The sequence below is a fragment of the Phytophthora parasitica genome (genome assembly GCF_000247585.1).
Source record: "Phytophthora parasitica INRA-310 unplaced genomic scaffold supercont2.22, whole genome shotgun sequence".
Lineage (NCBI taxonomy): Eukaryota > Oomycota > Peronosporomycetes > Peronosporales > Peronosporaceae > Phytophthora > Phytophthora nicotianae.
The window spans coordinates 880,182-906,531 of record NW_008649008.1 but is presented as its reverse complement, the minus strand read 5'-3'; the positions used below and the strand labels follow the sequence as shown (position 1 = coordinate 906,531).

General features: G+C 47.3%; 8 protein-coding genes across 8 annotated transcripts in view; 5 read left to right on the top strand and 3 right to left on the bottom strand.

Moving 5' to 3' along the window:
- The window catches only part of PPTG_10701 (hypothetical protein), a gene marked incomplete at both ends in the record, with an annotated part of 1,373 nt that extends 1,092 nt beyond the window's left edge, over positions 1 to 281 (top strand). Inside the window, one exon of the mRNA XM_008906106.1 lies at positions 270 to 281. Within this exon, the coding sequence (XP_008904354.1) occupies positions 270 to 281 (12 nt within the window). The remainder of the gene's footprint in view (positions 1 to 269) is intronic.
- A 336-nt stretch (positions 282 to 617) lies between these two features.
- PPTG_10700 (hypothetical protein) lies at positions 618 to 1,174 on the top strand (the record flags this gene model as incomplete). Its single annotated transcript, XM_008906105.1, has 3 exons — positions 618 to 662; positions 725 to 994; positions 1,037 to 1,174. The coding sequence occupies 3 exons, from the start codon at positions 618 to 620 to the stop codon at positions 1,172 to 1,174; spliced, it is 453 nt and encodes a 150-aa protein (XP_008904353.1).
- Positions 1,175 to 1,513: 339 nt separating this feature from the next.
- Positions 1,514 to 2,862, bottom strand: PPTG_10699 (hypothetical protein; the record flags this gene model as incomplete). The annotated part of the gene is made up of 4 exons (XM_008906104.1): positions 1,514 to 1,674; positions 2,083 to 2,103; positions 2,461 to 2,568; positions 2,775 to 2,862. The coding sequence occupies 4 exons, from the start codon at positions 2,860 to 2,862 to the stop codon at positions 1,514 to 1,516; spliced, it is 378 nt and encodes a 125-aa protein (XP_008904352.1).
- Positions 2,863 to 10,367: 7,505 nt separating this feature from the next.
- PPTG_10698 (hypothetical protein) lies at positions 10,368 to 12,358 on the top strand. The gene has a single exon (XM_008906103.1). The coding sequence runs from the start codon at positions 10,938 to 10,940 to the stop codon at positions 12,162 to 12,164; it is 1,227 nt and encodes a 408-aa protein (XP_008904351.1). The 5' UTR covers positions 10,368 to 10,937; the 3' UTR covers positions 12,165 to 12,358.
- Positions 12,359 to 14,819: 2,461 nt separating this feature from the next.
- On the top strand, positions 14,820 to 15,119 carry PPTG_10697 (hypothetical protein; the record flags this gene model as incomplete). The annotated part of the gene is made up of 1 exon (XM_008906102.1): positions 14,820 to 15,119. One exon carries the CDS (start codon positions 14,820 to 14,822, stop codon positions 15,117 to 15,119), a length of 300 nt encoding a protein of 99 aa, XP_008904350.1.
- Positions 15,120 to 15,676: 557 nt separating this feature from the next.
- PPTG_10696 (hypothetical protein) lies at positions 15,677 to 20,276 on the bottom strand (the record flags this gene model as incomplete). Its single annotated transcript, XM_008906101.1, has 2 exons — positions 15,677 to 20,011; positions 20,076 to 20,276. The coding sequence occupies 2 exons, from the start codon at positions 20,274 to 20,276 to the stop codon at positions 15,677 to 15,679; spliced, it is 4,536 nt and encodes a 1,511-aa protein (XP_008904349.1).
- A 188-nt stretch (positions 20,277 to 20,464) lies between these two features.
- PPTG_10695 (hypothetical protein) lies at positions 20,465 to 24,268 on the bottom strand (the record flags this gene model as incomplete). The annotated part of the gene is made up of 1 exon (XM_008906100.1): positions 20,465 to 24,268. The coding sequence occupies one exon, from the start codon at positions 24,266 to 24,268 to the stop codon at positions 20,465 to 20,467; it is 3,804 nt and encodes a 1,267-aa protein (XP_008904348.1).
- Positions 24,269 to 25,763: 1,495 nt separating this feature from the next.
- PPTG_10694 (hypothetical protein) lies at positions 25,764 to 26,350 on the top strand (the record flags this gene model as incomplete). Its single annotated transcript, XM_008906099.1, has 3 exons — positions 25,764 to 26,044; positions 26,110 to 26,191; positions 26,243 to 26,350. The coding sequence occupies 3 exons, from the start codon at positions 25,764 to 25,766 to the stop codon at positions 26,348 to 26,350; spliced, it is 471 nt and encodes a 156-aa protein (XP_008904347.1).

The window sequence follows — 26,350 nt, the reverse complement described above, 5'->3', positions numbered from 1 at the left end:
CGAAATTCTAAGCCGTACGGCCGAAGACGGATCTTGTAGGCATTTACACCTCGTAGCCGCCTCTTCCTCGCCGTATTCCTCTCTGCAAAGCACTTCGTCTACGATTTCAACAGGAAATCCTTCGTAATTGGGCGGTTTTGGCTGCTCTATTGTTAATCTGTACAAAAGAAGCTAAGCATCAATTTTTTAAACGAGATCATTGTCATTTTTAATATTTTTTTAACAATGTACTAATAGTAATAGGGTTGGCAAATGAATGGCACGTTTAGATACGCGGTTGATTTGCTGCTTTAAAAAGCACGTTGCTTTTGGGTATACCACAGTTACATACCGCGCTAGATTCGTAAAGTACAACCATACAATAAAATATTAAACGTTCGCTCTCGATGTAAGGCACCCAAGCGGCTGACTGCGCGCTGGCTGCTGTTCTTCATGCTGACACTGTGTATCCTCATTGCTATCCACGCGTACACCTTCAACTAAGTGCGCAGTGGAGTCTTCGCCTACATCAAGTTATGTAACTGCCAGTTCTAAGCACTTCAAGACTCTCGAGCCTGTGAAGAACTCGTCCATGAGACTGATCAAGATGCCTGGCCGAGGCCTACATTGGCAAGGAGATGAAGAACATCGTTGTCACGGTGCCGGCATACTTCAACGACTCAGTGCGCCAGGCCACCAAGGACACTAGCGCCTTCACCGGGCTCAACGTGCTGCGAATCATCAGCAAGCCGACAGCCTCCACCATCGCATTCGGCCTGAACAAGATGGGCGACGAGCGGAACGAGCTGATCTTCGACTGGGCGGCGGCATCTCCGACATTTCGATGCTGAACACCGAGGAGGGCATCTTCTTGGTAAAGGCGACGGCGGGCAACACACACCTAGGTGGAGAGGACTCTGATAACCGCCTGGTGAAGTACTTTGAGCAGGAGTTCAAGCCCCACCACCCCAAGAACCTGACGCAGTACCAGCGCGCGCTGCGCCGACCGAACACGGTATGCTAACGCGCCAAGCGGAACCTGTTGTCGTCAGCGCAGACGTACATCAAGATCGACTCGCTGTTCGACACCATCGAGTTCAACTCGATCAGCACGCACGCGCGCTTCGAGAGCCTGTGCAGCGACGACTTCCGCACGACGAATGACCCCGTGGGGAAGGATCTGCGTGCCGCATAGCCGCCCAAGAGCCAGTTGCACGAGGTGGTGCTGGCGGGCACCTCGACCACGAATCCTCAATGCTGCAGCCGCTGACGGAGCTCTTAACGCAGAGAAGCCGTACCACTCGAGCAATCCAGACTAGGCTGTGGCGTTCGGCGCGAAGAAGCCAACGAGCACTATTAGCGACAGTAACAACCCTCCGAGGGCATCCAATGTCAGATTTTGATCCAGTAAGGTCGCAACTTGTGCTGTCAGCGTGGACATTTTGGTTCGGCGGTGGCTGAAGATATCGACAACTGCACTCTGTACCGTGTTAGGGCATCCCTCAAAGGGTTTTGAGTACACATCAAGGGCCTTTTAAGTATCAAATGTGTTGAAGATTGTGGAGAAGCTGGACTCGTCGCGTTCAAATACAGACAGTGAAGCATTGACCGGTTTGAGAAGCTCGAGGGCTGCTTCCGCTTTGTTCCAGAAGGTAGCATCACTGAACACTCGATCTGCTTCATCCAGTTCGGCACCTTCATAGCGTTTCCGTAAATCTTTGCGGGAGAAAAGTGCAGCAATTATGTCTTTGTTTTGAACGACATTCCCGATGCATTTCTCGTGTGTGTATCAGCGAGTGGGAACCGGGAGGGAAAGACGACGACGCTTTTCACCTTGCTGTTCACCATATTTCCTCATTTGAGATTGCCTCTCGCGGAAGAGATACCGCAATGCGGCACGGTCCTTAAAAAACCGCGCCAGTATTTTTGCGTCATTAACAACACTTTTGAAGTAATCCAGCTTCAGAATGTCCTTCATCACTAAGTTCATCCCATGCGCAGCACACCCAGCGCATGCAATATCTGGACGTTTGGCCTTTACAGCTTTCCATGCCTTTTTCATATTAGGGGCGTTATCGGTCCCAAGCGAAGATATTAACTTACGACCAACAGTCTGCTCAACCTCTGCAATCGTAGTCAAAATTTTGCCCGCAATGTACTCTCCAGTATGCATGTGTGCCACCGTGTTAATAGATTTCCAGAACACTGACGGAAAGCGAGGATTCACGAGGACAAATTAACGATACTATCACCATTGATGTTGGTCCAACCGTCCGAAACAATTGCCAAATCTGATCCTTCTTTCAACAGCGATATAACACGATCTTTTTCGCGGGAGTACACGATATCCAATAAATTACCAGACAACTGGCGACGTGATGGTAACTTGTAGTCAAACATAGCTTGAAAACTTGGTTCTTCGACAACTCGGAAAGGGATTTCAGTAGAATAGAAACCCATAGCAACTCGCAGAAAATTGACCATCTTTTTGCTGGCGGAGAGCGGCGTTGATGCTTGGGCCCCAGCCGAACGTGGTGTTTTGCGAGCGCTGCGGGTGGCCGGCGAAGAGCAAGGAGTTGGGAACAATTGCTTAGTTATTGAGTTAGCTTTCCTTTTCTTGGATTGGGGGGGGGGGGGCGGTGTAACCATCTTCGCCGCCGCGGCATGTCGACGGTCCACGTCATACTCTTTCCAGCGCGATAAGGTTTCTTCATCAACTCCAGGGCACGTCAATACATGTCGTAGCATGTTTCCCGAAGGCATCGCGTTCCTGATGTCAAATTTGCACGCGTTACATTGTGCGGCAGGGTGATCTTTTTGCCCCATAACTCGCGGCACGGTCTCGGTGAACAACTTCCAAATCTCGTGTCGTGGCTTCGGCATTGAGGTGATTGGGATCAGCTTCTATAGTAACGGAGGTGACGTGTAGGCTCCGCGGAGGATTCTGAAATGCCGAGAGTCCGCTTTGAGCATGTGCTTTAACTGCGGTGGTTGAAGTCTGCGTTATATTTCGATTGATGTGCAAGCTACCGCCGTTATATTTCGAATGGCATGTGTACATAAACTGAATATAACGCTGTCATTCAGCAGGTAATCGTTTCATAACGCATATCTCACCTTACTTTGCCAACCATAAATAGTAATAACGGAGATTGAAGTAGTAAGTAATAACATATTACTTCAATCTCCGTTTTCTTTAATATTTGACCCGTTGCATTTTAATGATAGTTTGAAGGAACAAAAAAAAAGATTCATAAATTTTACTACAATTCGTTTCAAGAATGGTGACCAAGACAGCAAAATCTGCGAAGCGAGCACGTAAACTGATCGCGGCTTTGCAAGATGGCGACCGCCAACACATAAAGAAGTGAGGAATGTGTCTATTAGGCAATTTGGAAGCTAAAGAAATGCTGGCAAGACTACGTAGAGCAACGGAAACCAAACAAAGAAACCGCGTCGCTCAAGGTTGCCCAAATGTGAAGAAGCTGCCGAAAAAATCAACAAAGAGACTATTGGCACCTGGCGTTTAAGGTATAGTAGTCGTAATTCAACGTCCCTCTCTAGATCTAATATGGATGGCGCAGCCTTTTACTACGAGGTGGATGAAATTTTCCTTCTCGTTTGTGCTAGCTGTGGAGAGCTGTCCAACGCGTCAAAAATGACGAGAAGACCATTTGATGAAGTCGATTCATACTTGGATCCTTTACGAAATGAGGGCAGTCATTGCGACCTAATACCAGAGGGTATCAGTGCGGTCGACAGCTCGGACGCAAAACTAATATGGCTATGCAGTAGGTGCAACGTTTCGCTTCGAAAAGGACAAATTCCAAAATTTTGTCGTGCGTCGGGTTTTCGCATTGCACAAGTTCCTCCAGAGTTGGCTGTGTTGAATCGCTTGGAAGCTCGACTTGTCGGTTTGGGAATTTCGTTCACGACTTGTTTGAGTTTATACTGCGATGGTCAAGAATTTACTCGCGGCAACGCTGTGAATTACTGGAATCCAGTGCAAGACGTAGTAAATGCATTAACTCATCCCCTCCCGAAATGTGGAGTTGTTTTATTGAGGCTTCAAAACGACAAAGGGGAGCGAATATTTCGAGTTCGTCCTGATCTTATTCGCCAAGCCTTAATTTGGCTGAGAAATAACAATCCACTCTACAAGGACATCGAGATTTCAGAAGAAAATCTTCAGAACCTGGCTGACCACGATGCAAATGATGGCATCCCAGCGCTACAAATTACACCATCGGAGGCCGCAGCGTTAAAAAGTTTACAGAGCATCGGTGAGACGCAAGGCAGCCAGCAATACTGTAAACAGGATGCAGCAAGCACCAGGTCGGTAGAACGACCAGGTCTTAGTCTGAATTGTGCTTAGACTAGCTCAGCTGAAACCACTGACAAATCCGACGCTATCAATGGTGCTGACCTTCTAGAAACCTTTGAAATGACCGCAGACAGCGGTGACAACATGACCGAGATCCATCGTATAGTCCAAGCAGCCAATGCTGTTGCTGGAGAGACTGTATACCCAATCGGCGACCTATCACATCAGAAAGATGCTGTTAACGAATACACCACCAAAATGCTCATGCAGAATTGTTTCCCAACACTATTCCCAAATGGAGAAGGAGACATAAACCCTATAGAAGGCTATGAAGATCGACTTCACGAATACAATCTTGCCGAGTATTGTTCTCATCTAATGAAATGGCACGACCGTCGATACGTAATTCACGGTAACTTTAACTTTTTTTTGTTTAAATCTTGTTCAACGGCGCCAGATCGACGGACTTGTTCGACGTGTAAATTGTCGATCTGTTTCACAAAACGATCTCGACAACACTGAGAATGTAGCCACACAGTTGCCGATTGACTTAGACTCAAAAACAGCTCTACAATATCTTGAGTCTCTTAAACCTTATTTTAAAAGTGTCCGAGGTAGTGGATTGTATTGGGCAAGTGTTCGAGATGAACTCATGAGCATGATAGGCAATAGGGTTCTTCCAACACGATGGCCAACGTTTTTCCTTACGCTTAGGCCCGTTCTCAACCGAAGCGTCAGAGGGACGCATGCGTTGCATGCGTACCCTAAACATCGCAATTCAAAATACTTGACTAATATTGGCAGAATAATAGCCAGTCATGTTGTGTTCTAGCAATTCTAGTCTGGCGCTAAACTGCTACCAAACTACTGGCAATTAACGAGCGCGGCGATGGAAAACCAGGATCCCCTCCTAGAAGAGATGAATATTCCTCCCCAAGCCCCATCGTCCCAGGAGCCTCCTCAGCAGATGCATGCACTTCCCCAGGTTCAGCAAACTGTCGCTCCCTCGGTGGGTTCTGATTCTTTGCAGGGGAGATTCTCTAATAAGACTGCAGAATTCAACGTCGGATTTCAGGCTGCGGCGTTGGCGCGCAGCAGGGAATCGCTTAGGTCCGCTTGGAGATCTTTGGGTATACAGAGCCATTGTTGTTGCGATCTTGACTATAAAACACTGCTACCAGTAAAACTGTTAGGTTAGGGGAGATCGTTGATTGGCTAAAACTCGAACAAATCGTGCTGCCTGTTAGCCGATTGCACAGCCAATCAAATCGCAAAGGGATTGTTTAGCACGCATGCGTCCGAAAAACGCTTCGGTTGAGAACGGGCCTTAGTGCTGCTGATACTGTGTGGCCAGACTTTTTTGTGACTTGCAATCCTGCATTAACTACATCAGGCAGCCCATCTTACGTCAACAGAACGACGAAAATATTTGAGAGAGAATCCAGATATCGCAGCTAGACATTTTAGCAGACGGTTTAAAGCGTTTTTTGATCATGTTCTTTGTGGACCTCGCAAACCGTAAGGGGAAATCATTGACTACTTCTGGAGAATCGAATTTCAACAAAGAGGGTCACCACATATTCATGCACTGTTGTGGATAAAAGACGCTACGGACGTCCTCGAGCTCTCAAAAAAAAAGAACACGGTCGCACTCAATTGGCAGCTTTCATTGATAAATACATTTCAGTACTAACAAAATGAATGGAGGAACTAGCATCTTGCTATTGCGCTATTTGCACAGCCTCTCGTGCAAATAATATTGATATCCTGGCGATGCGTCCTCCAACTGAAAAATCAGCAGAGTGGCAATGTGATTTATCGCACTTGGTTCACCGCGTGCAACAGCATGTGTGCCACGACAAATCTACGTGTCGAAAGAAGACAGAAACATGTAGGTTTGGTTTCCCTAAACCTCTACAGCAGCATACTGAAATTGACGTAAAATCTGGTATTGACGGCACCCCTTCACTAAAAGTACTCTTGAAAAGAGAGTCACCATCAGTAACTAATTCTATCCAAACCTACTGTCGACTTGGCGTGCAAATATGGACATACAAATGATAGGAAACGCATACGGAGCTGCCGAATATACAGCGGCTTACATTAGTAAAGCGGAGCCAGATACCGTGCGATTTCGAAATACGATAGCTGCAGCAGTCAAAAGATGTGATAAGGCTTTTCCTTACTACGCCATTCGTAAAAGAGTAGCTAATGCTATATTAGCGGTTCGAGAGGTCAGTGCATAAGAAGCGTACTTTAAATTACTTCGAGAGCTGAAAATGTATGGTAAGTCTAGACAAGTCTGTAGAATTAAGGTACTGCGCCATCCGTTGCGGTATTATCGAGTTGAACCTGAAAATTTGCAAACGATTGCTACGCAACTACTGTCATTCAAAATCAAGTTGATCCTATTAAAATCGAGCATTCTGAAAAAGCCTACATGGCTCGTCCACACGAAGATCCTTTTAACTCAATGTCATACGCTACGTTTGTTGAGCATTACGAGGTGGTAGAAAAAATGAGCCGTACAGTGAAGCACTGGAAACGAATTGATAATTTAGGATACATACGAAAACGATCTAAGCCACAAGTAATTCGCTTTGTCCCCTTGGATGGCCCCAGACACGTCAAGTCCTAATTACTGCTATGCAGAGCCATTTCTATGGAGAAAACTCAATGACCTACCCACCACGGATGATCAATGCATTTGTCGGTTCAATGAGGAACAGAAGGCTACATTAAATAGTGAATTGACAGTAGAAGTAAATTTGAAAGTAACGAGACAACATCAATTGAATCTTGTAAAGAATGCTCGCGAAAGTAAATGTTGCACCGCTTTGCCTCCGTCTGAATATGTCTTTGTTGAAGGTCCTGATGAACACTACGACGATTATCAAATGGAAGTCGAGAGAGATAGGAGAATTGTTGCCGGTCTACGTACTGAATGGACACCCAGACATAGTTATACCAATGAAGATATACTCAGAGCCCACGATTTTAATAATATATATATATATATATATGTAAGGCCATGGGCTAAACAGCAAAAAGAACTGTCAAATGTAAGTTCACATCATTCTAATACGCTTAGAAAAATATACCGCTACCCGATTGATGATGGTAGAGACCAACCCGACAATATTCAAACTATGGCCGAAACTCAGTGGACACCTTTTGCGTTGGCCATGAAGCAGTCGCGTATCCGCTACAGTTCCGTACTAAACAATACAGCATGTAAGCCACTGTGCATGGTGAAGGAGGATCCGGAAAAAGCTGGTTAATTAAGCATATTGTTAAAGACGTACATTGTGTTTTTAAAGAAACCTCAAGGACTCGACTAAATTCAAAAAGAGTGCTTTTGCTTGCACATCAGGGAACCGCAGCATTTAATATTAAGGGACAAACACTGTGCTCGGCACTAGGCTTTGCATCGCTTGCTAAAAATGTTTTTTCTAGACCCTACGTACCTTTGACAACTGAAAAGAGCGGTTCTACAAAACTACAAGCACTGCAACAACGCTTTAAGGATGTGCATCTCGTAATAATTGATGAATTTAGTGTTATATCTTGTGGTATGTTATATTGGATAGATCAAAGAATGCGAGAATTTGGCCTGATCAAAATGAAGTTAAATTTGGCGGTCGAGATGTGTATTTTACCGGAGATAGTGCACAATTAGATCCTGTTATTCCGTATTCTTTAGCTACATCTACGGATAGAATACGAGATGACATTCAGCGTAAAGGACGCGAAATTTGGGAAGAAATTAGCTGCGTGTGCTCCTTAAGTAGTCAATACAGAGGAAAAATGACTCTGAATGGTTTGAAGCACTACGCAGGTTAAGGGATAAATCTCCCACGCAACAAGATGTTAATTTGTTTAACACTAGATTCCGCAGCAAAGATAGCATGCCTGACTGGGTGAAGACTGCTAAGCACATTGCTTTCCTTAACGCAGACGTGGATGACGCTAACGAAACCAATTTAAGAACGAGCCCTTTTCCTGTTGTACACCTAAATCACTCCACCAAGTTATTCAAAAAAAACTGTCACCAAATCGAGAAATTCCGACAGGTACAGTGAACGCTCTCTTAGAACAGGCCCAAGAAAAAGTTTCGACACGAGATCGTGTTATACCTACTGCAGTTAATTTAGCAATTGGAGCTCCTGTTTCATTAACATTTAACGTGGACCAAACAGCAGGGTTATGCAACGGAACAAATGCGATTGTATATGATCTCATCTTTGTGTGTGGTTTGGAGCTTCCCATTGTCCTGGTGCAGGTACTTGACGAGTACTTTGGACCGTCTTTCTTGCCAAACGTCCCAAAAATTATCCCAATCATCCCAAAAGAGACATCGTGGGGAAGTGCGAGAAGTGAGCTTAATTAAAGTCGTTAGAAGTGGAATCCCACTGCGTCATGCGTATGCTATGACTATTCACAAAGTGCAAGGTCTTACCTGTTCAAAAGTCGTATTTCATTCAAACTCTTTACCAAATGTATCTTTTGCTTATGTTGCTCTCTCTCGTGTTAAGCATCGAGACGATATAGTACTCACACATCGTTTGAGTTTAGAAAAGCTTAAAATCTCACCTGAACGCGAATCGTACTTTAGAGCAGAAGCATTGCGCGTCGCTGATCTTGTCTGTAGCACACAAAGATCTACATTCTCAATTTTACAAGAAATGAAACATTTAGCAATTGTTCACAACATGCAGTTGTCCCTGAGATAGTGAATACAAGTAGCAATTATTAACCATTACCACCCAATTAGATGTCATATTGTAAAAAAAATAGTTTCTATCTTATAATATTCATTTCTAGTGTTCTAGTTGTGCACCTGCTTTAAAACTACGTGCTACAGCCACCAATAACGCGCAAACCAACTCTACCAATTGTTATCACCACCACATCGACGCATTTTCGTATGGCATGGCCAAGCTTTGGCCATCACAAATTCCGGGAACCTTATATTCCGGGAACCTTATAAGCAAACGATCACAGGGAACCCCCATTATGTAAAGGGATTGTCATCACAGCCGTTGCAAACGAGAGCAAGATGACAACATTTAATGGACTCGTTCTATCCTATTCGCAACCAACACACTGCTAAAACGGCGAAATTAAAACGTACTAATGTTATGGCATCAACAACGTTCATTGTTTCGGAACTTAGGTCTAATTTTGTAAACAAGACCAACAAAAGTATCCCTCCTCAACCGAAAGGTTACTGCAAAGACAAGGTACGCCCATCGAAGCAACACGACCCGAACGACCTGCACGAGCGGCAGCGACGATGGCACAACAATGTATGTATCCTTCCGATGACTTCGGTGGTCAGTTTAAGATCTAATTAGTGGTAATTTGGCAGGGGAAAATCACAATTAGAGAGTTTACTCGCAGTATGCTCTGCCAATCTAGACAATGCAAGTATTCAACTGGATGCAAGAACTCTCTTGCAAAGCGCTCAAACGGTGGCAACTACGCTTTTTGCGAGGAGCACCGACGATATTGTCACCGTAGCGACATCGCAGGTCCTGCCTGTGTGTACTCCACGGATGTTTCAACGAGGTTGCCATAAAAAGAAATGGAGAACCTCATTCCATGCAGCATCGAAATATGATAAACGCAAAATCCAAGGTCAGGCGTGAAAAGCTTCTGGCAGAGATTCGTACCCGAGGTGGATGCGAGTACGCTTCATACAACTGTACCAGTCCATGCGGTATTCGCAAAGATGGACAGCCTTACCGCATGTGCGACAAGCATCGGGCTCAAATTAATCAGTCAAGAAAGAAACACGAGCGTAATAAAGGATCGATAAAGGCCCATTAAACAGCCTACCGAAGCTTTCGTGCTTCGTAATTAGTTAAATGAACTGCGATTTTTTGGCTTAGATGGGGGGGGCGTCGCTTAAAATTGTGCATTCACAATTTTAAGTGTCGACCCTATTTTAGCATCAAGTGGAGCGCAGCAAACGCGATGCTCACCTAGTTATTTTGGAGTGATGTGATTGGCTAAAACTGTGCGGTGTGTTGCGTGAATGTGTGCTGCTGCTCAGTCGAGAACTTTCCGCACGAAGATGACAGAGGTCGAGTAGGAGTGCGCGGTATACGGCGAAGGGACTGTGTTTCCCGTGAAGATAGCGAGCAATGCGGAATTGAGCGCGCTGCAGGAGAAGATCTTCGCGAAGCAACGATACAGCGAGCGGTATAAGTTTGACGCGAGCGAATTGACGCTCTACTTGGCGCGGAAGAAGATGACGACAACTTGGATGCTCTCTTGCAAGGAGATGTCGATAAGAAATACATGAAGATGCGTCCATCGTGAAGCTCAACAAGAAGGAGTTGTTTGGACCGAGTTTCACGCCCGGAGATGAAGAGATTCACGTGCTGGTGGAACTCCCAGAAGCTCAGCAAAGCGCGGCGACACTGGCACTGTTGATTCCGCCAGTTGACCAAGGTTGGACGGCTAGATGGGTGAGCGAGTTTCGCATGAGTCAGATAGCACTGCATAATTTATCACTTTGGGAGAGCTGGCAGAATTCGTCGAACATGAGCTACCAGTGAAGATCACTCTTCACGAGCAGATTCGAGCCAACTGGCTGGCGAAAAAGAAGACCGCGACTCCGGAGCTGATGGACAAGCTCTTTCGGATCGACAACGCGGAGCCCTGTGTGGAGTTTTTGTATCAGATCGGCAGTCGTGTGGTCGAATCCGTGGATCCTGGTGACACAAAGTATTCGTTCGTCTCGTATTGGGACGACTTGATCCGCCACGTATTAAACTTCGTTAGCATCGGCAAGAGCGATCGAAATACAAGTCGATCGGAGTCAACAGGTCGCCCCGACTACCTTTTCATTGTGGATTCGGTGTGCGTGTTTCGCGGTGAGGAGAAGGCCCCTGGAGAGCAGATGGAGACGCCGAGGCGCGAGTTATTTGAGAAGCTTGTTTGGAGCTACGGTGACGCTCCATATTTGTTCGGATACGCAGCCGTTGGTTATGAAGTTAGATTGTATGCTATCACTCGTGTGCACGATGAAGTGGACGCAATTGAGTTGGGAGTATATGATCTCAAACATTTGGAAGGACGATGTCGTTTGCTGCTGGCAATTTTGAACGTCGCACGATTATTACGGAGCCTTGCAAGTGCGTGTCCAGAAAGCGCTCGAGATGAGTACAGGGCAATATCTCGAGATCAAGGGATCAGGATACTTCTCGAGCCATCCCGCGTTGTCAAGTGTTTCCCGAAAGCGCTATTTCAACGAGCAAAGGACCATGTTGAAGCGGTGTACAAGGTGTTGGAAGAGCACGCCATCCCGAACGTCGATCGTCTGGATCATGCAGACAAGAATACAATGCGATTGATATTCAAGCCACGTGGTCAAGAAAGAAGACCAGCAAATCTTGTGGAGTTATTTCGCGCGCTCGCAAATGTGTTGCAAGCATTGGTGAAGCTGCATGCTGCTTCGTGGATGCATCGAGATATTCGATGGCTGAATGTTATCAAGAGTCGCGATGGCGACAATTCGTGGTTCCTGATAGATTTCATGGACGCCGCGCAAACTCCACAGCTTTCACCAAGCGGCAACCACCTGAGTGAAGCCGAACACGCCCCCGAGATCTTCAGCGATGGTATTCACACAACTGCGGTGGACGTATGGTCTGTTGGGCGGTTGATCCAAACGTGTGGAGGTGAAGTCTACGGAAGTTGGTATGACACGGGGAGAGAGAGAACACAGTTCCTGGAGCTCCTGATGCATGACGATCCGTCGAGAAGACCCACTGCAGTTGCAGCACTCGATCGACTCCATCAGCTTGAGCAAGAATACTTGAAACGGCGAAAACGGCAGAGGCGGAACTAAAGTCAGGGTCCCGAGGTTCCAAAACCGCGTTCCGAACCGGTTCCAAAATGATGTCGTACTTACTAGAGCTGCTGTGGTGCTTCAATTTAATAGTGAATTGCAATTATTTGATGAATTGTGGGAACCCGGGTTCCAAAATTTTCGGAACCAAATTTTAATAACTCGAAGGGCTGTGGTTACATTGACATCTTCCGTTGGTGCTCGGGGTTCCTTTACTTCTGTATATACTACGTAATATATATAAAATTTATAGACAGGGGGTAGGGGTAGAAGAGAAAGAAGATATAGAGAGACAGTGCTGCGTTTTTTTTTGTGGAACTGGGAACTCGGTCCCCCATAATGTATAAAACCTACCATGATCATAATAGTTGATGTTACGTCGGTTCGGTGACATGGAACTGGCTCAAATCATGTTTAGGAACTTCGGAACTCAAAAAAAAAAAAATGAAGTGACTCATTGAGTTGATTGCCACTCGCGATGCCGCATTGTCTTAACATGAACGTATCGATTCTTGCGAGTGTATATACCACCGCACTCACAGTTGATCTTTTCATTGATCATATCTCGATATTTTTCATAGTAGAGTTTATCATAGTTCGATCGATCCAACCCGGTCGATGCTCTTTTTTTATTCACGCAATTAGTCTTATCACTAACAAGCTGCTCGAATTGGCGCAGCTCATCTGCTGATTTCACCTCATACTCTTCTATTGCCTCAATATCGAAACTTTCAATGCCATATTGCTTAAAAAAGTGAAATATTGAGCAATTGTTGTTGCTCTCTCCCTCAAGCCATCTCTTGTAGTCGCTTTTATGAGTCGACCATCTGTCATTGACTTGCTGGATGGTAGAGCCAACATAAACGACTGATCGATCTCTATTTGTGGTCTCGTAAATGGTACCAATCATGTTTCTCGTACTATTTCTCGTACTATATTCTAACAATTTTATATCAGAATTGATTGCAAATCATCCCTTCTCTTGTTGTGGACGGACGTAATGGATTAGGTTACTCCGTCCGCTCAAGCACTGCATAAATTGATATCTAGCGTACCCCTAAACCCCGGAGAGCGAGCGCAATGGTACTACATGATCCTGATCCAGAGAGATATTCATTAAAACAACGTCCAACAGTGATACTGTATTGGTAAACTTTTAATACGAGACATAATAAAAGAACTTTTGTCTGGCAAAAAGGCAAGAACAGACCATATAATACAACAACGTCAACTAGATGAAGATCCCGTCACATTGAAATTTCTCTCGTTTAAATGGAGGAGTTCTCAATTTGAACAGGAAATGGTGCAGTTTTCTTTACATATGGTAGACCGGGATATACGATGAAACGACTCAAGTTGAACTGTATCTGTGCAACCTCCACGCACGTCCGCGTTTGCTTCTCCTTGTATTGAACGCAGTGGCTAGCCATGATTGCGTTCACAGTAATAGCGTTTGACTCATGGCAACTTGGGGCCACCTTGATGATTTCTACGTTATTAAAACTTTTAAATATTAATAATAATAGAGAACGTCGAATTCATTGTAGGTGAAAACTCGCGATACAACGACACTATTTCAGAACTTTTTGGTGCGCTTATTTAGGGTCGCTTTAAGTGCAGAGTTGCCAAATTACCTGTTGTAATGTCGTACTTATGGTTGCGGTAACACTTATCACAAACCAGACAATGGAGCTGCGAAACTTATTGAATTGGAGAAGGATTTCTGTTTATTGTGGATGCAGAAACAGCGCCAGGTTGTGCATACGTACTCGATATAATGGGAAAAGGAACACTGGAACCAACCAAAAATAACATTATTCGGTTGATATGTAGTTGTCTCCATACATGTGTGTAGAGTATCCAATGAATCGATCCAACAGAGCGAGATAGAGGGGAGATCAAGTAACGAGACATGGTAGAAGAAGTTTCCATGGATGCAGCTTTAGTGTGGGGGCAATACTTGTTTATTGGCTCCTGGCAGCCCATTAGTAGGGCGTGGCCGAGGCGGGTTAGCGAAACGATGCAATTTTGCGAATGAGCTGTCGGACCTAATATAACGTTCGCAGTTCGTAGAACTGTCGTTTGTCGCCGATTGGCTGTCACAAACCGTATTTGTACCGGTTTTTCTTACAAAAGCCAAGTCAGCAATACAAAACTAAGTCAAGAATACAAACACAAAGTGAACAGTTTTAGTATCGAGCTAATAATAGGCACGAAGGCATTACACAGGTTTTACACTAATTCCAAAATACCGGTTTTCCAGTAGGTATGCGGTACAAGCAGATATCCAATACCGGTAGTCATTTGGCTAGGTAGTGTTGTAGCTGCGGCGCAGCCTGGGATCGAACTCGTGCCAAGAGTATACTTCGTGGGACCTTTACTCACTGGACCACCAATTAGCAGCCAATAAGTAGGCTAATACGTTTTGCATTATGAATTAGGACCGTGGAGCTTTATTCAACGTCGGACTCTTTTTAAAATTAATGTTTATTAGGCGTGTATTAGTCCTGTTTCGATAGCGACCACAGTTCGCAACTGTGGTCGCTAGCAGGGTTACATCACGAAGGTATCACTAGATGAAATCAAGAAGTTTTAAAATCATCTAACATTTATTGATGGGTTGACATTTTTTGATGGGTTGATGTCCCAGCCTAGATGCCAGACCAAAAGCAAAACAAGGCAAAGAGTGGTTTCAAACGTCAGCCATATTTTCTACATAATAACTTGGACGCGATCTCGAAGAAGTCCATTCGCCGGCTTGCTCGGCGAGCTGGGGTGATCCGAATGTCCGCTGTGATATACGAGGAGGCTCGGGCTGCACTAAAGCGTTTCGTAGTGAATCTCGTACAAGACACTGTGGTGTACACACAGTACGCTAACAGAAGAACTGTAACGATGCGCGATGTCGTCTATGCTCTCAAGCGCCAAGGTCGTCCGATCTACGGCTTTGACTAGACGGTACGGCTCGTAAAATTCTACGTAGTATAACCTTAAACGAAATAGAATACGATACGATGATACTCATTAAGTATCATGTTTTATGACAACAATTTTAAGAGCGGTCAATTCGATACCACTCCTTTAACATCCACAAACTGCGATTTCCCCCGGGCGAGCGCCCGGGTAAGCTGTTCAGCCAATCACATTCGTGTACTTGATTTGGTCTTTGTAATCCATACCGGTATGTTATAAGTATTTTCCCTGTTGTCTCATGTGTTTTATTACCCTTTTAGTGTATTTTATATGGATAGGCCTTGTGATACGGACGGGTGTATTTACTATGGAGGATGATAATTGTATTCGCGCGGAAAATGTTACGCTTTTAAAAAAAGCTTCTCTGGTCAAAATATTGAAATGCTTCGTTCGATCTTGTGCGGTGACTCCTCAGGCATTTCCGCCGCCTGTTTTACAGCAGCCAGCTCTCAATTCATGCTCCGTACTACTTCTGGAGTACCACCATAATTGGAGAACAATAAAAAAAAAAAAAACTCTGGGTATCTAATCTTAGAAAGTTACAACGAGCGTGGTGTGGATTCTGAGTCTTTGGCGGACACAGTATTCAATAGATGTTCGAACTGCGCGTGGATTGTCGGGGCGTCAAAAACTTCTGGGTCGTGAACGTGGCTCATCTTTGCGGTTATTCGCGCGGTGTCAGGGAACAAGAAGTTTGGCAATGAGTCTCGTCGACGGCTGTTAGATCTTGGAGCAAGTGCTAGCACTGGTTGCTCTCGGGTGTATTTTACGCCGTTCCATGGGGTCACGATCCCGTCACTCTCAGCTGCAGCATCATGTAATTGCCGCATCAAATGCCAGAAGCGAGCCCATACGAGCTGAGATGACACTCCAACGCTTGACTTCCGACGACCTAGATTGCCAGAGTGTCTTTGCTGATGCTGCGTGAGTGCAAACTCGCGGCGCATCTTCTGGAAGCCGACGTAACCATCCAGCAGACACTTGAGACAGCCGCATCCAGCGCCTTCGCACACACGAAGGAAGTGCGTGGATGGTAAATCTCGAGACAAAGCCTCCAGTGTCCCCACAAAGAAGCCTCGCACGTGAGCCCACGTCGCTTCCATGTCCGTCACTTCATTTACTACCCCGAACAAGTCTCCGTCACCCTGCCACACCACTCGATCCAGTTCATGTTCACGCGCGACTTGTAGGAATATCTCGGGGTTTATCTGATCGCACTCGGTACGGCGTAATGTATCACTGTACATGAGTAGAATGTCACCCATATCACGAGACGCATCGATGGACAGCACGATCTGCGTGAACTCAGCTGACGTTAACTGTCCGTCGCCATTCACGTCTCCTGCACGGAATGCATCGAGTAGATGGCGCTCACGACGAATCTGCTCCAGTTTCCACTCAGCCACCACTAGTTGGAGTAAATGATCAACATTTAAGACCTGGTCGCCGCTGCCTGTAGTCTCAGCTATTGGCAACACTGAAGCAGGAGGTGGCAAAATCGCCGTTGAGTTTCCCTGAGCTGCGATCGTCGCCAAATTCTCGCAAAAGGCAGTCACCGCTGTCTTCCGCATATCACGAAAGCACAACTGAGCGATCTCCTGCGCTCGATCAAGAGAGACCAGCCAGTTCTCCTTGTCTGGAACGTTAAGTCGAGGCACAAAACGCGACCGCTTCGAGGCTACTGGCTGAGTCATGCTACGTGAATTTGCAGTGTTACCACTGGAAGAGGTGGGCGTAACTGGACGATGACTCGACATCATCGTTGTTCCTGCTAAATCATCCGACACGATGCATTCGAGAAACTCCAAGTAGTTCGTCAGCTCAGACTTGGGTACCTCTTCAAAACAAAACCTTGCAAAGTACTCGACACGAAGATGTTGAGTACGATAGACCTCTATCGCACACGAGAACGCTAACAAGTGCATGTCCGCGATCGATGGAAGTCCGTAGCTGTGAAGGAACGACTGGTACACGATCTGTGAGAGAGTTAACATCCGACCGCTGCCACGTGGAGTTGCATAGAGCAGTCGTTGTTGCTGTGCCTTACGCTTCGTAGCAGTCAGCACCTCACTGTATGCATCTCCAATTATCTTGAGGACATTCGCGAGAGATTTTTTCGCGAACTGGGTGAGTTGATCCGTGTTCATGCGCCACGACGTGATGAGCCCAGAAATGGCTCGAGGTACAGCCACGCTGTTGATCTTTTGGTATCTTTCCTTCTTACCTTTCCCACCAGTTCCTGTTGCGCTCTTACCCAGCAGCGCGTTCAATGTTAATGGCACTACAAGTGTAGTTTTAAGTGGAGATATCGATGCTCGAGATGTTTCACGATCCGAGATAATACTTTGACGGAGTCCAAGCCCAAGCGGACTAACGGTATCGTCAGATTCCTGTTCGATTTCAAAGTACGTTTGACAGCCAACGTCGAGGCACCCGACTTTGACGTACTCGTGCCATTGAATCGGCTCAGCGACAGCATTTACAGCTGTGAGTCTCCGCTTTAGTCTTCGCGACAAGCTGGGGGTTAACGCTTGTTCTGCTTGACCACCTCCAGTAGTTTCCACAGTCTCAACGTTAGCGTCACTGCTTTCTTCTTCGAGTGCGTGTTGGAGGATCTCTAGCACTTGTGATTCAGATCGCCTATAAAGAAGTTCCGTCAATGCCTTCTGGATGTCAGGGCTCGCGTATACTTCGTGTTTCTTAAAGGTACTCGTCTCCGCTTGAACACTTGGTTGTAGGAATTCTTTGACTGGTGAAGTAGCATGATCAACCATTACCGATTTCGAGGGAGCGTTTTCTACTGGCGGGGCCAGCTTTGCCAGCAATGCAGCTCTATCAGCAGCACTTAGCTGATCCAGCATCTCCTCAACCGATGCGATCGTCGGCTTAACCAGTAGCGGAGGCTCAGGCGGCGGTGGCATCTTTCCGTCTGCAAATGGTAGTAGAGCCTGCTTGAGCGCAGTCAACCTCTCTGAGCTCTCTGTATCGTTCAGTAGACAATCCATAATAGCTTCCAGCCACCGCATCTTCAGGTCTGCTTTCATACGAGCGATATGTGTCGAGGGATCACTTAAATCCGGTGGCGTGTTCAACGCGGCGGTAGCAGCATCTTTAAGATCTTGGATCTTCCTCTTGAAGCTCTCAGTCGGATATTTCGCGTTGATTCGGTCCATCCACGTAGCTCTCTCCTCTCGTGTCAACATCAAGAAGATTTTCTTTAACATCTTCAAGCGGATGGCTGCAATATGCTCATGATTTACATCAAATGCTGATGAACTGCCACTTTCAAGTTCGCTTACCACCGCTAAAGCCTTGGACCACTGACTGTCGAGAGGAAACTGCGCCCAGCATTTATCGAACAGTTGACTGAACTCCTTTTTCTCCAGCATCGAGAGGAATGTATTTGCCACTAGTTGCAGCACTTGGGCACTGGACAAATTCTGGTGACGCATGTAGTTCATCATGATCATCTGGAAGCGTTCAGTTGATGCAGAAGCAGACAACAAGGAGTGTCCATCGTTTGTGTCTGCACTCTCACTATTCAACTCTGTTGTCTTGATACTGGCCCGACACTGCTTCCGAGCCTTGCGTCCATTCTCGTTTTTCTCAAACTCCTTCGACAATAAGTGCCACTGCGCCTCCGATAAGTAACCAGCTAGATCACTTATAAAGAAAAACTCCATATCCGTGGCCAATAACTTCGAGAAGAACATATCTTTGCGGCTGGGCTCACTTCCAAATCCTCTGCCGTTCGGTAGATCTCCCACTTGTCCTGAGCATGTGGCGAGGTATAATCGAAAGAGCGACTCACCAGCATTTGGCAAGGCGTCAACAACCAATTCCAACTGATCCATTCCCTCTATGACGCTCAAATGGTGTAGAACACACATTTTCCCATGAGTATCGAAATGTTGATACACGTCACGGAATGAATTCGGGTCTATCAAGTCCACGATGGCGCAGAGGATCATATCTCGACCACTGGAGCTGAAAGTCGCCGCGTTGTGAGTGATAGCTCGACAGATCTGGGCACTCGTGACAAGTGGTACGTGTACAGGATAGTCTGGATCATCCACACTCTTATCATCTCTTCGACTACGTAAAAGCAGCCCTCGTTGATCCTGCAGAGTCATAATAAGTTGGTCTAACATTGCTGGATTGGTCGCATATACCCTCACCAGGCCTGTCTGAACGTGAGCAAAAGGAACATACTGGAAGATCCGAGCGACGTCGTCGATAGTCACACCTTTCAGCACGTTCGGATCCATGATACTTCGACTAGTATGGAGATACTTCTCCAGTTCACGAACTCGTTCAAAGTACGGAGTCCGAGAGTAGAAACTCTGTACAAGAGAAGCCATCGCATCCGGTGACGTTGAATCTGCCGAGACGGATGAGAGCGAAGCTTCAGGGAGGTAGATGGCAGCTTGTATCCCTGCCGACATCTTCTCCAGCAGTGCCTTGTAGCATCCAACGATCCCTGGCATCTTCAATAACGTTGCACAACAGGCTGCTGCCTCCACTGCATTTGGCCTTCCAACCTGCTCAACGTACGTTTCCTGTACCTCATCCAGCTTGACCTCGGTAAATACAGCAAATGAAGCAAAGTTCCCGCGCTCGAGCTGGTACGATCGAATCCACTCTTCCACTATCTCGCTCGACGATAAATGTGCATTAAGGCGCCTCAACTGGATCACTTCATCGTCCGAATCTTCAGGAAGAGCTCCATTTGTAACACGGGGTAAGTAAGGGCTAAACCCTGATGCCGGAGCGACAGATAAATGGCGCTGTTTGTGCAGATGACGGTGACGACGTGGAGATTCGCCACCGAGAGGATGAAGCCGGTCAGGAACAAGCTTCTTCCGCCCGAATGTCTAATATGACATCACCACATTGAGTGAACGCGAGTGAGACAACGTAGGAATAGCAAGCACTAACCTTAATCGAATACGCGAGTCCACTACCGCTGCTCACTGCATTCCACGAGTCAGTGTCCTTCTCAATAGTCTCAGCTGGTCTCGGGCTGGTTGGACTTAAGACTCCGGGCGACGATGCGATGTAAGTCCGTGAACCTGTAGGAGTAGCTGCTGATGTGGCGGACACCTTGTCGGAACGAGATACCACCGCTCTACCATTCATGAATTCCTCTCAGCTCAACACAACAGGCTCGGTTTGACTTGCACAGTCTGGGCGTTTCATCGTCACTAGCAGCCACCTTAATAATTAGCACATCATAATTAGGGATACAGTCCTCACAGGCACATGTATGGCACTTGTTAGTATGGTCAGCTCACCTACTCTGCACGACTTCGTCAGCTTCGGACGACTTAGATCTGCTGAAGCAAAGACGCGTACGTGTCACGCAGCACTTGCTCCAACAATTGACGTTGCTCTTGAGGTTTTCCGGTTGCACCGACTGCTCTTCGACCGTCTCTTCCCTTACTTGATCCACTTTGCTGTTGTCTTTGCAGCTTGAGCAAGAAATGCACCAGCTCTGCACTGAGGTCTGCATTCTGAGAAGATGCGTCCACAATCCAAGGCAAAATCTCGCTTAAGAGGTTGACGTATCCAGCACTATTGTCGCCCGAGCTTCCAACGCCATTGCGTATTTTGTTCCATACCACACGAAGCGCTTGTTGCATTGCCGCACTCTGTCGACTGCCAGAGAGATGCGATGCACACAATGACAGCACCACGCGTAGTCGGAATCGCCACTTGGGTAAGTCTTTCTCAGCTCCTTCAGCTACGAACTCCATCAGTGGCTTCGTCCCGGGTGTAGCTGAGCGAGATGACGAAGAACCAGAGGCGGAAGACGACGTTGCCGCCATCCAGTGATCCCATAGAAGCTTCAAAGACGGCACGCTAGCGACTAACGTAGGCACTAATGAGGTATCATAGCCCTGCGTATGAATTGCCAATAACAATCGTGGTGGAGACGGAGAAATCTCAGCATCTGCAGCCAGCAATTCGTTCACGAGTCCACACAGCAGAGCGCGACTCTCTTCGGCCACTTCGTTGTCGCTTGGTTCCGAGCTGAGTGCAAGAAGCCGCTTGAGAAGTCCATGCGTCAGCAAGCAATCCTGTAGAAGCTGGTGCTGCTGGACACTGGTTGTAGTAGACGAAGATCCACTCGTACCTTCCACTGGTGCCACGCTTGGATCACACTTCGACACATGGACATTCGCTGCTGCCCGAACGTCTCGGACAAGTCTCAGCAACACACGCAGCAATGCCGGCTGACAGAACACGCCATCGTGGGCATCATCCACAAGGCGGAATGGCTCCTCTTGCAATTGCATGTACGTTAGCAATTGATACGCACTACCTTGATGAGTCTGAACCTGCTGCTGACGCCACAATGCATCCGGGAAGCACAGAGCATGCACCAGCTTCATCAGCAGTGAGATGTTTAGCCCTTGTTCACGACGAGCACGCGTCTCGTACAACGCTGCAAGCTGTGAACAGAACGCAGCCACCTGTCGGCATGATGTCGTCGAGGTTTGAGATGATACCACAGCATACGGAAGGAATCCATCCACTAGAACAGGCAACTCTCGCATCACCACTTCAATCGGTGCTGACTGGAGTTCTAACAGCAGCGCTTGGGTTGCGGTCCAGGAGGGAGGAGACTGCGATACGCGAACCGATGGCAATTCGCCACATTTACGGTGACGACGGAACCAACTGACGGACAAGTCACGCGTTGCGATATCCCTAGGACTGGAAGCTAGCGGTAATAGCTGCAATGCTGAACCCGATGACACAGACGCCGTGGCAGCATCGAAAATGTCTGGGTGTTCTTCCACCATGAGCTTCAGCAGTGTCGGAGCCACATACTCGAAGGCGTCGCCTTGGTCACCGTGTGTAATGGCTTCGACTACTATGTTGCGGAGAGGATACGCAGTTAAATCGTAGTGCAGGCAGATATCAGCACCAGGTCCTAATGCAGTCGTAACTGATGCACCAGAAGCCACAGACGACGGTGAAACCAGACTGCTGAGCTTGCTTCCGGCGACCATGGTGGCATGACGCAGTCGCTGGTTGAATTGCAGCGCATACGTAAGTCCCAACACGCCGCGTGCCCACGTTAAATCGTGCTCTTGTCCTTTACTGGGATCATATGTGCGTCCCAAGCACGGCGCCGCGAGCCACTTTGTTAATGTAGAGTTGCGTAGTGGGACAATTGATAACTGTAGTCGACGAGGAGCTTGGGCGACGGGATACTCGAAGGCCATAACGTAGTTCTCAATCCACTCCAGCAGCACACTCACAAGCAATGGGTGGACAGGTAAAGCGACCTGCTCTCCAACCTGAGTAGCTATCCAGCTTTCCAGTCGATACCCGTGATGGTGACGCAAGAACGATTTCTCGCACAGCAAACCGTGCAGACCACGTAGCGTGAACTCATGGTGTCCGTAGCCCGATGACACTGCATCCGACGCCGAAACGCGGGTTACCGGTGGGAAGGTCAGCACCTCACGAGCCAGGAGGTTTTCTGTCAGGATCGGCTTGAGGATTACATCGCCAAAAACGTGAAGATACTCTGCACGCAAAACCTGTTGCACCTGAATCCCACATCCAGCAGAAGTCGCGCCAGTACTGCTCGTGTCTTCATCAAGTCCAATCACCGACGCAAGAAAAGGAACAAGCGTTGGAGCTTTCGTGTAGAACAGCACTGCAGACACCACGAACAGCGGTCCAGCACCGGCATCACGCGCTTGAAACAGCGAAACCAGTACTTGCTGAGATAGCGTCACTGCAGCCTTGGTATGTTCATCTCTCTGGCCAGGTGCTTTGCTCAGCGCAGGTGCGAGCGGATACCACAGCAGCACTATCATGATAAACGCCAGACTGATTGTACGAGACGATGTTGAAGACGCAGCAATCTTGTCGAGACTCTGCAACAGTCGAATTTGCTCCGGTTCCGTAAGCTGAAAGCTGCCAACCACCTGAAGTCCAACACAAACACCTAGAGCCGCATTTAATTCATACGGCGACACGTTAGAGCTCGCGCTGTCCAGCGTATCCAGCAGCATCCGACGTATTTGTGTCAAGTTCTTGACCGCATCCTCCTGGAATTCACCCACAGTCTCTGACGTATGTTCACGACTTGCTAGCTGCACGTACGTCCTCAGCGCCGATCCAGGAGCTCCATCTCTCTTAAGCCACTGGTACATGAACACACTTAGCTCCTTTGTAGTGCTCATCGTCAACAGTTCCAATGCTATGGCTGCACAATGCAGCGATGTGGTCTGTCCACTGAGTTTGTCCTTTAGTCTCGACGCATACAGAGGCGACAGCTTGGCCAACTGCACACAAGCGTGGCGTGGGTTCTCTAGTACGGACGTGGTGGAGCTCAGAGCGTCCTGTTCCTGCTGTGCCATAGTCTTGTCCATCGTTGTTGTCTCCACCACCGCCGCCACGATGGCGTCCATGAGCTGCTCGACACATGAGGGATCGTTCATGGCCAGTCTTGAGAGCAGAATGGGCCCCACAGGCACTGCTAGAGCCTTTCGAGTTATCGCCTGGATAGACAGAGGATTGTGAGCTGCTATGGGCTGCGTTTGGAGCTTGAAACTGGCTAGAGTCAGCACGAGGATGGCAGCGACTTCTTCCTGGTAGATCTCGTTCAAAAAGAGCTCGCTGGACTCCAAACTCCCAGCGGCGGCGAGCAACCACTCGCACAATACGATCCTCACTCTCGCAGCTGCTGATCCGCGCTCGAAGCGGCGGAATGGGGCCACGGCGTCGGGAGTTACCGACGATTGGAGTTGTGACGGCGTCAGATCTGCAAACACTTGGGCGTATTGACGCCATTTCGAGGCCTTTTCGACGCGGAGAAGGGTAGCGTCCAACGCCGTCGAATTGGGAAGCGAGTGGGAGGTGGTACAGGCGCGGCGTGATCTCTGGAGACGCGTCATGAGTGGCAGGAAGGGGGTCAACAACCCGTCCAGAGCTATGGCTGAGTTACTCGCAGCGACGCCATCAGGAAGAATGGGGAGCTCGCCAGCGGCCACAACGGAGAGCAGACGTGTAGGAAGTGAATGAGACGACGCGGTAGAGGATGAAGAAGCAGTGGGCGTGGTGACGGCCATGACCACGTCGCCGTCCGGACCGCCCGAGGAGCTCATGGCTTGAATATGCTGTAGCACGAATGTAGCACCTCTGTAAAGGGGTAACCCATGTAACCCCTGTACAAGTCGATTTGATATGTTGTATCTAGTTTTTTTGGGCATTTCAGATTCTTTTTTTTTAAATGAATCTTAAATTCGGGACGTTTTTTATTCGTATGATTGGTGCTTAATCGAGCCATTTTTAAGCCAATGAAATGCGTAATCTCCATCATCAATATTTCCGTATTCGCTGTCACTAAAGGATGGGGAAACTTCAAGTTTGGCTCGAAGATTGCGAGAGCAAGAACAATGGTAAATCTCTTCACATTTTTTTACTCTTGTAGCGAATTGCTAATTTATTCAACTTCGTCAATCAAAAGTACTGTAAAAACCACGAGTGGTAACCTACACGTTCAACCTTGAGACTATTTCGGTGGAGCGTATCGACGTGCTGGAGTCGAAACTACGCGACCTGCAGGATAAAGTCGAAATCGTTCGCTCGAAGAGTGAAGGGACTCCATCCTGGCAGAATTCGACCATCCAAAAACTCGAAGGAGAGATGAAAAGGCTGCAGAAAGATGCTGCTGGGCGCGACGCGGTGATCTTGCAGCTGAAAGAGGAGGTCAAGGCTGCTCACCTTGCCCGCGAGAGCTCGTTAGTCATTCCTCTTCAAGCAACAGCTAAAACAATCCCAAGCGGTGACTTGATTTGCTGGAAAAAGTCGGCATTTGTCTTCGGCGTCAATGCTGTCACAACTGGCATCGATGGCATCGTACGGGTATTAACCACAAGAAAATGAATTCAATTTTGTCCACCCCGACTGCATCATCCGTCTTAATCTTCTAAACACACAGAATTTCTAGTCTCACTACGTAATTGGTGTTGCTGACATGCTCTATTTGCGTGGACAACTATGTTTTCATGTTTTCGACTTACATGAAAACCAGTGGGAAATGACCACGTGAACGCGTAGGATGAAGGTAGTGAAAACGGAGACGTGATCTGTATTGTTTTTACAGCTCACACGTATTTTCAGCTGGACATCAGTAAATACGAGAGACTAGAACCGATAGTGCTGCCTGGAATCAGTCTCTTAACGCAACTACATGTAGTCGAGATTTCACCATTCCGACGCTTTCACAGTCCCCGCGCAGCCCTAGTGCATAGCTGCATAATCCTGACGTTTAGATAACGTCAAGTCGACCCCAGCCACGTCGAATGGTTGAATATAGAAACAATCTCTATCCCTAGGAATCATGGCTGAAACGACAACGTGACTCGTTTTCCAGCAGAGATTTCTGCCCCCTTCAAGGACGAGTTATGTGACCAGGTCTCCAGACGTTAATGTCCGGGGAAAATTAGCCGTTGGTCTCCGCATAGCCGCTAGTGTGAAGAATACAACGGTTCAATAACCGGCGGCCCACTCGTACCCCTTAGTGGTTTTCCCTTAGCGGCAAACGTCATTCTTCAATTTCCAGATTCTCCTATAGTCGTTCGTACGATACTTCCGTGAATGTCTGCCACTAAATCCGACTGTAGCAGTGGATCGACTGCCTCTGCAGAAGGCGCTGAAGCTACCACGAGTGCTGAAGTGTCACCAGAAATGATTCCCGCTGCCATTCCTGTTAATATTTCGTCGCCATCACCATCCAAGACGATATCGCAAGAGTTCCAAGAGTTTGAAGGCACCACCATTTTCGCTCCATCCCCGTCACCGACTTATCGGTATTCGCTGTCACTAAAGAATGGGAAACTTCGAGTTTGGCTCGAAGATTGCGAGAGCAAGAAACAATGGTAAATTTCATTTTTTAACTCTTGTAACGAATTGCTTGTTTATTTCTACCTTGTCAATCCTACAGGTGCACGACAGAACTCGACACTCAGGACTATGTTGATTCCACCAATGTCATCCCAGATGCCACTGCGTCCGACTACGTTGAGGTTTGTGCTGAAAACGATTGTGGGAATTATCATGTTGATAGCTAATTAAAGTTGTTGGCCCCAAATAGTGCTTCCGAGATCTCCTGGATGCTGCTCACGACGACGCGACCAACATTCCAAGCGCATTTCAGCGGCACAAAGATGGTGTTTTCCAGCTAA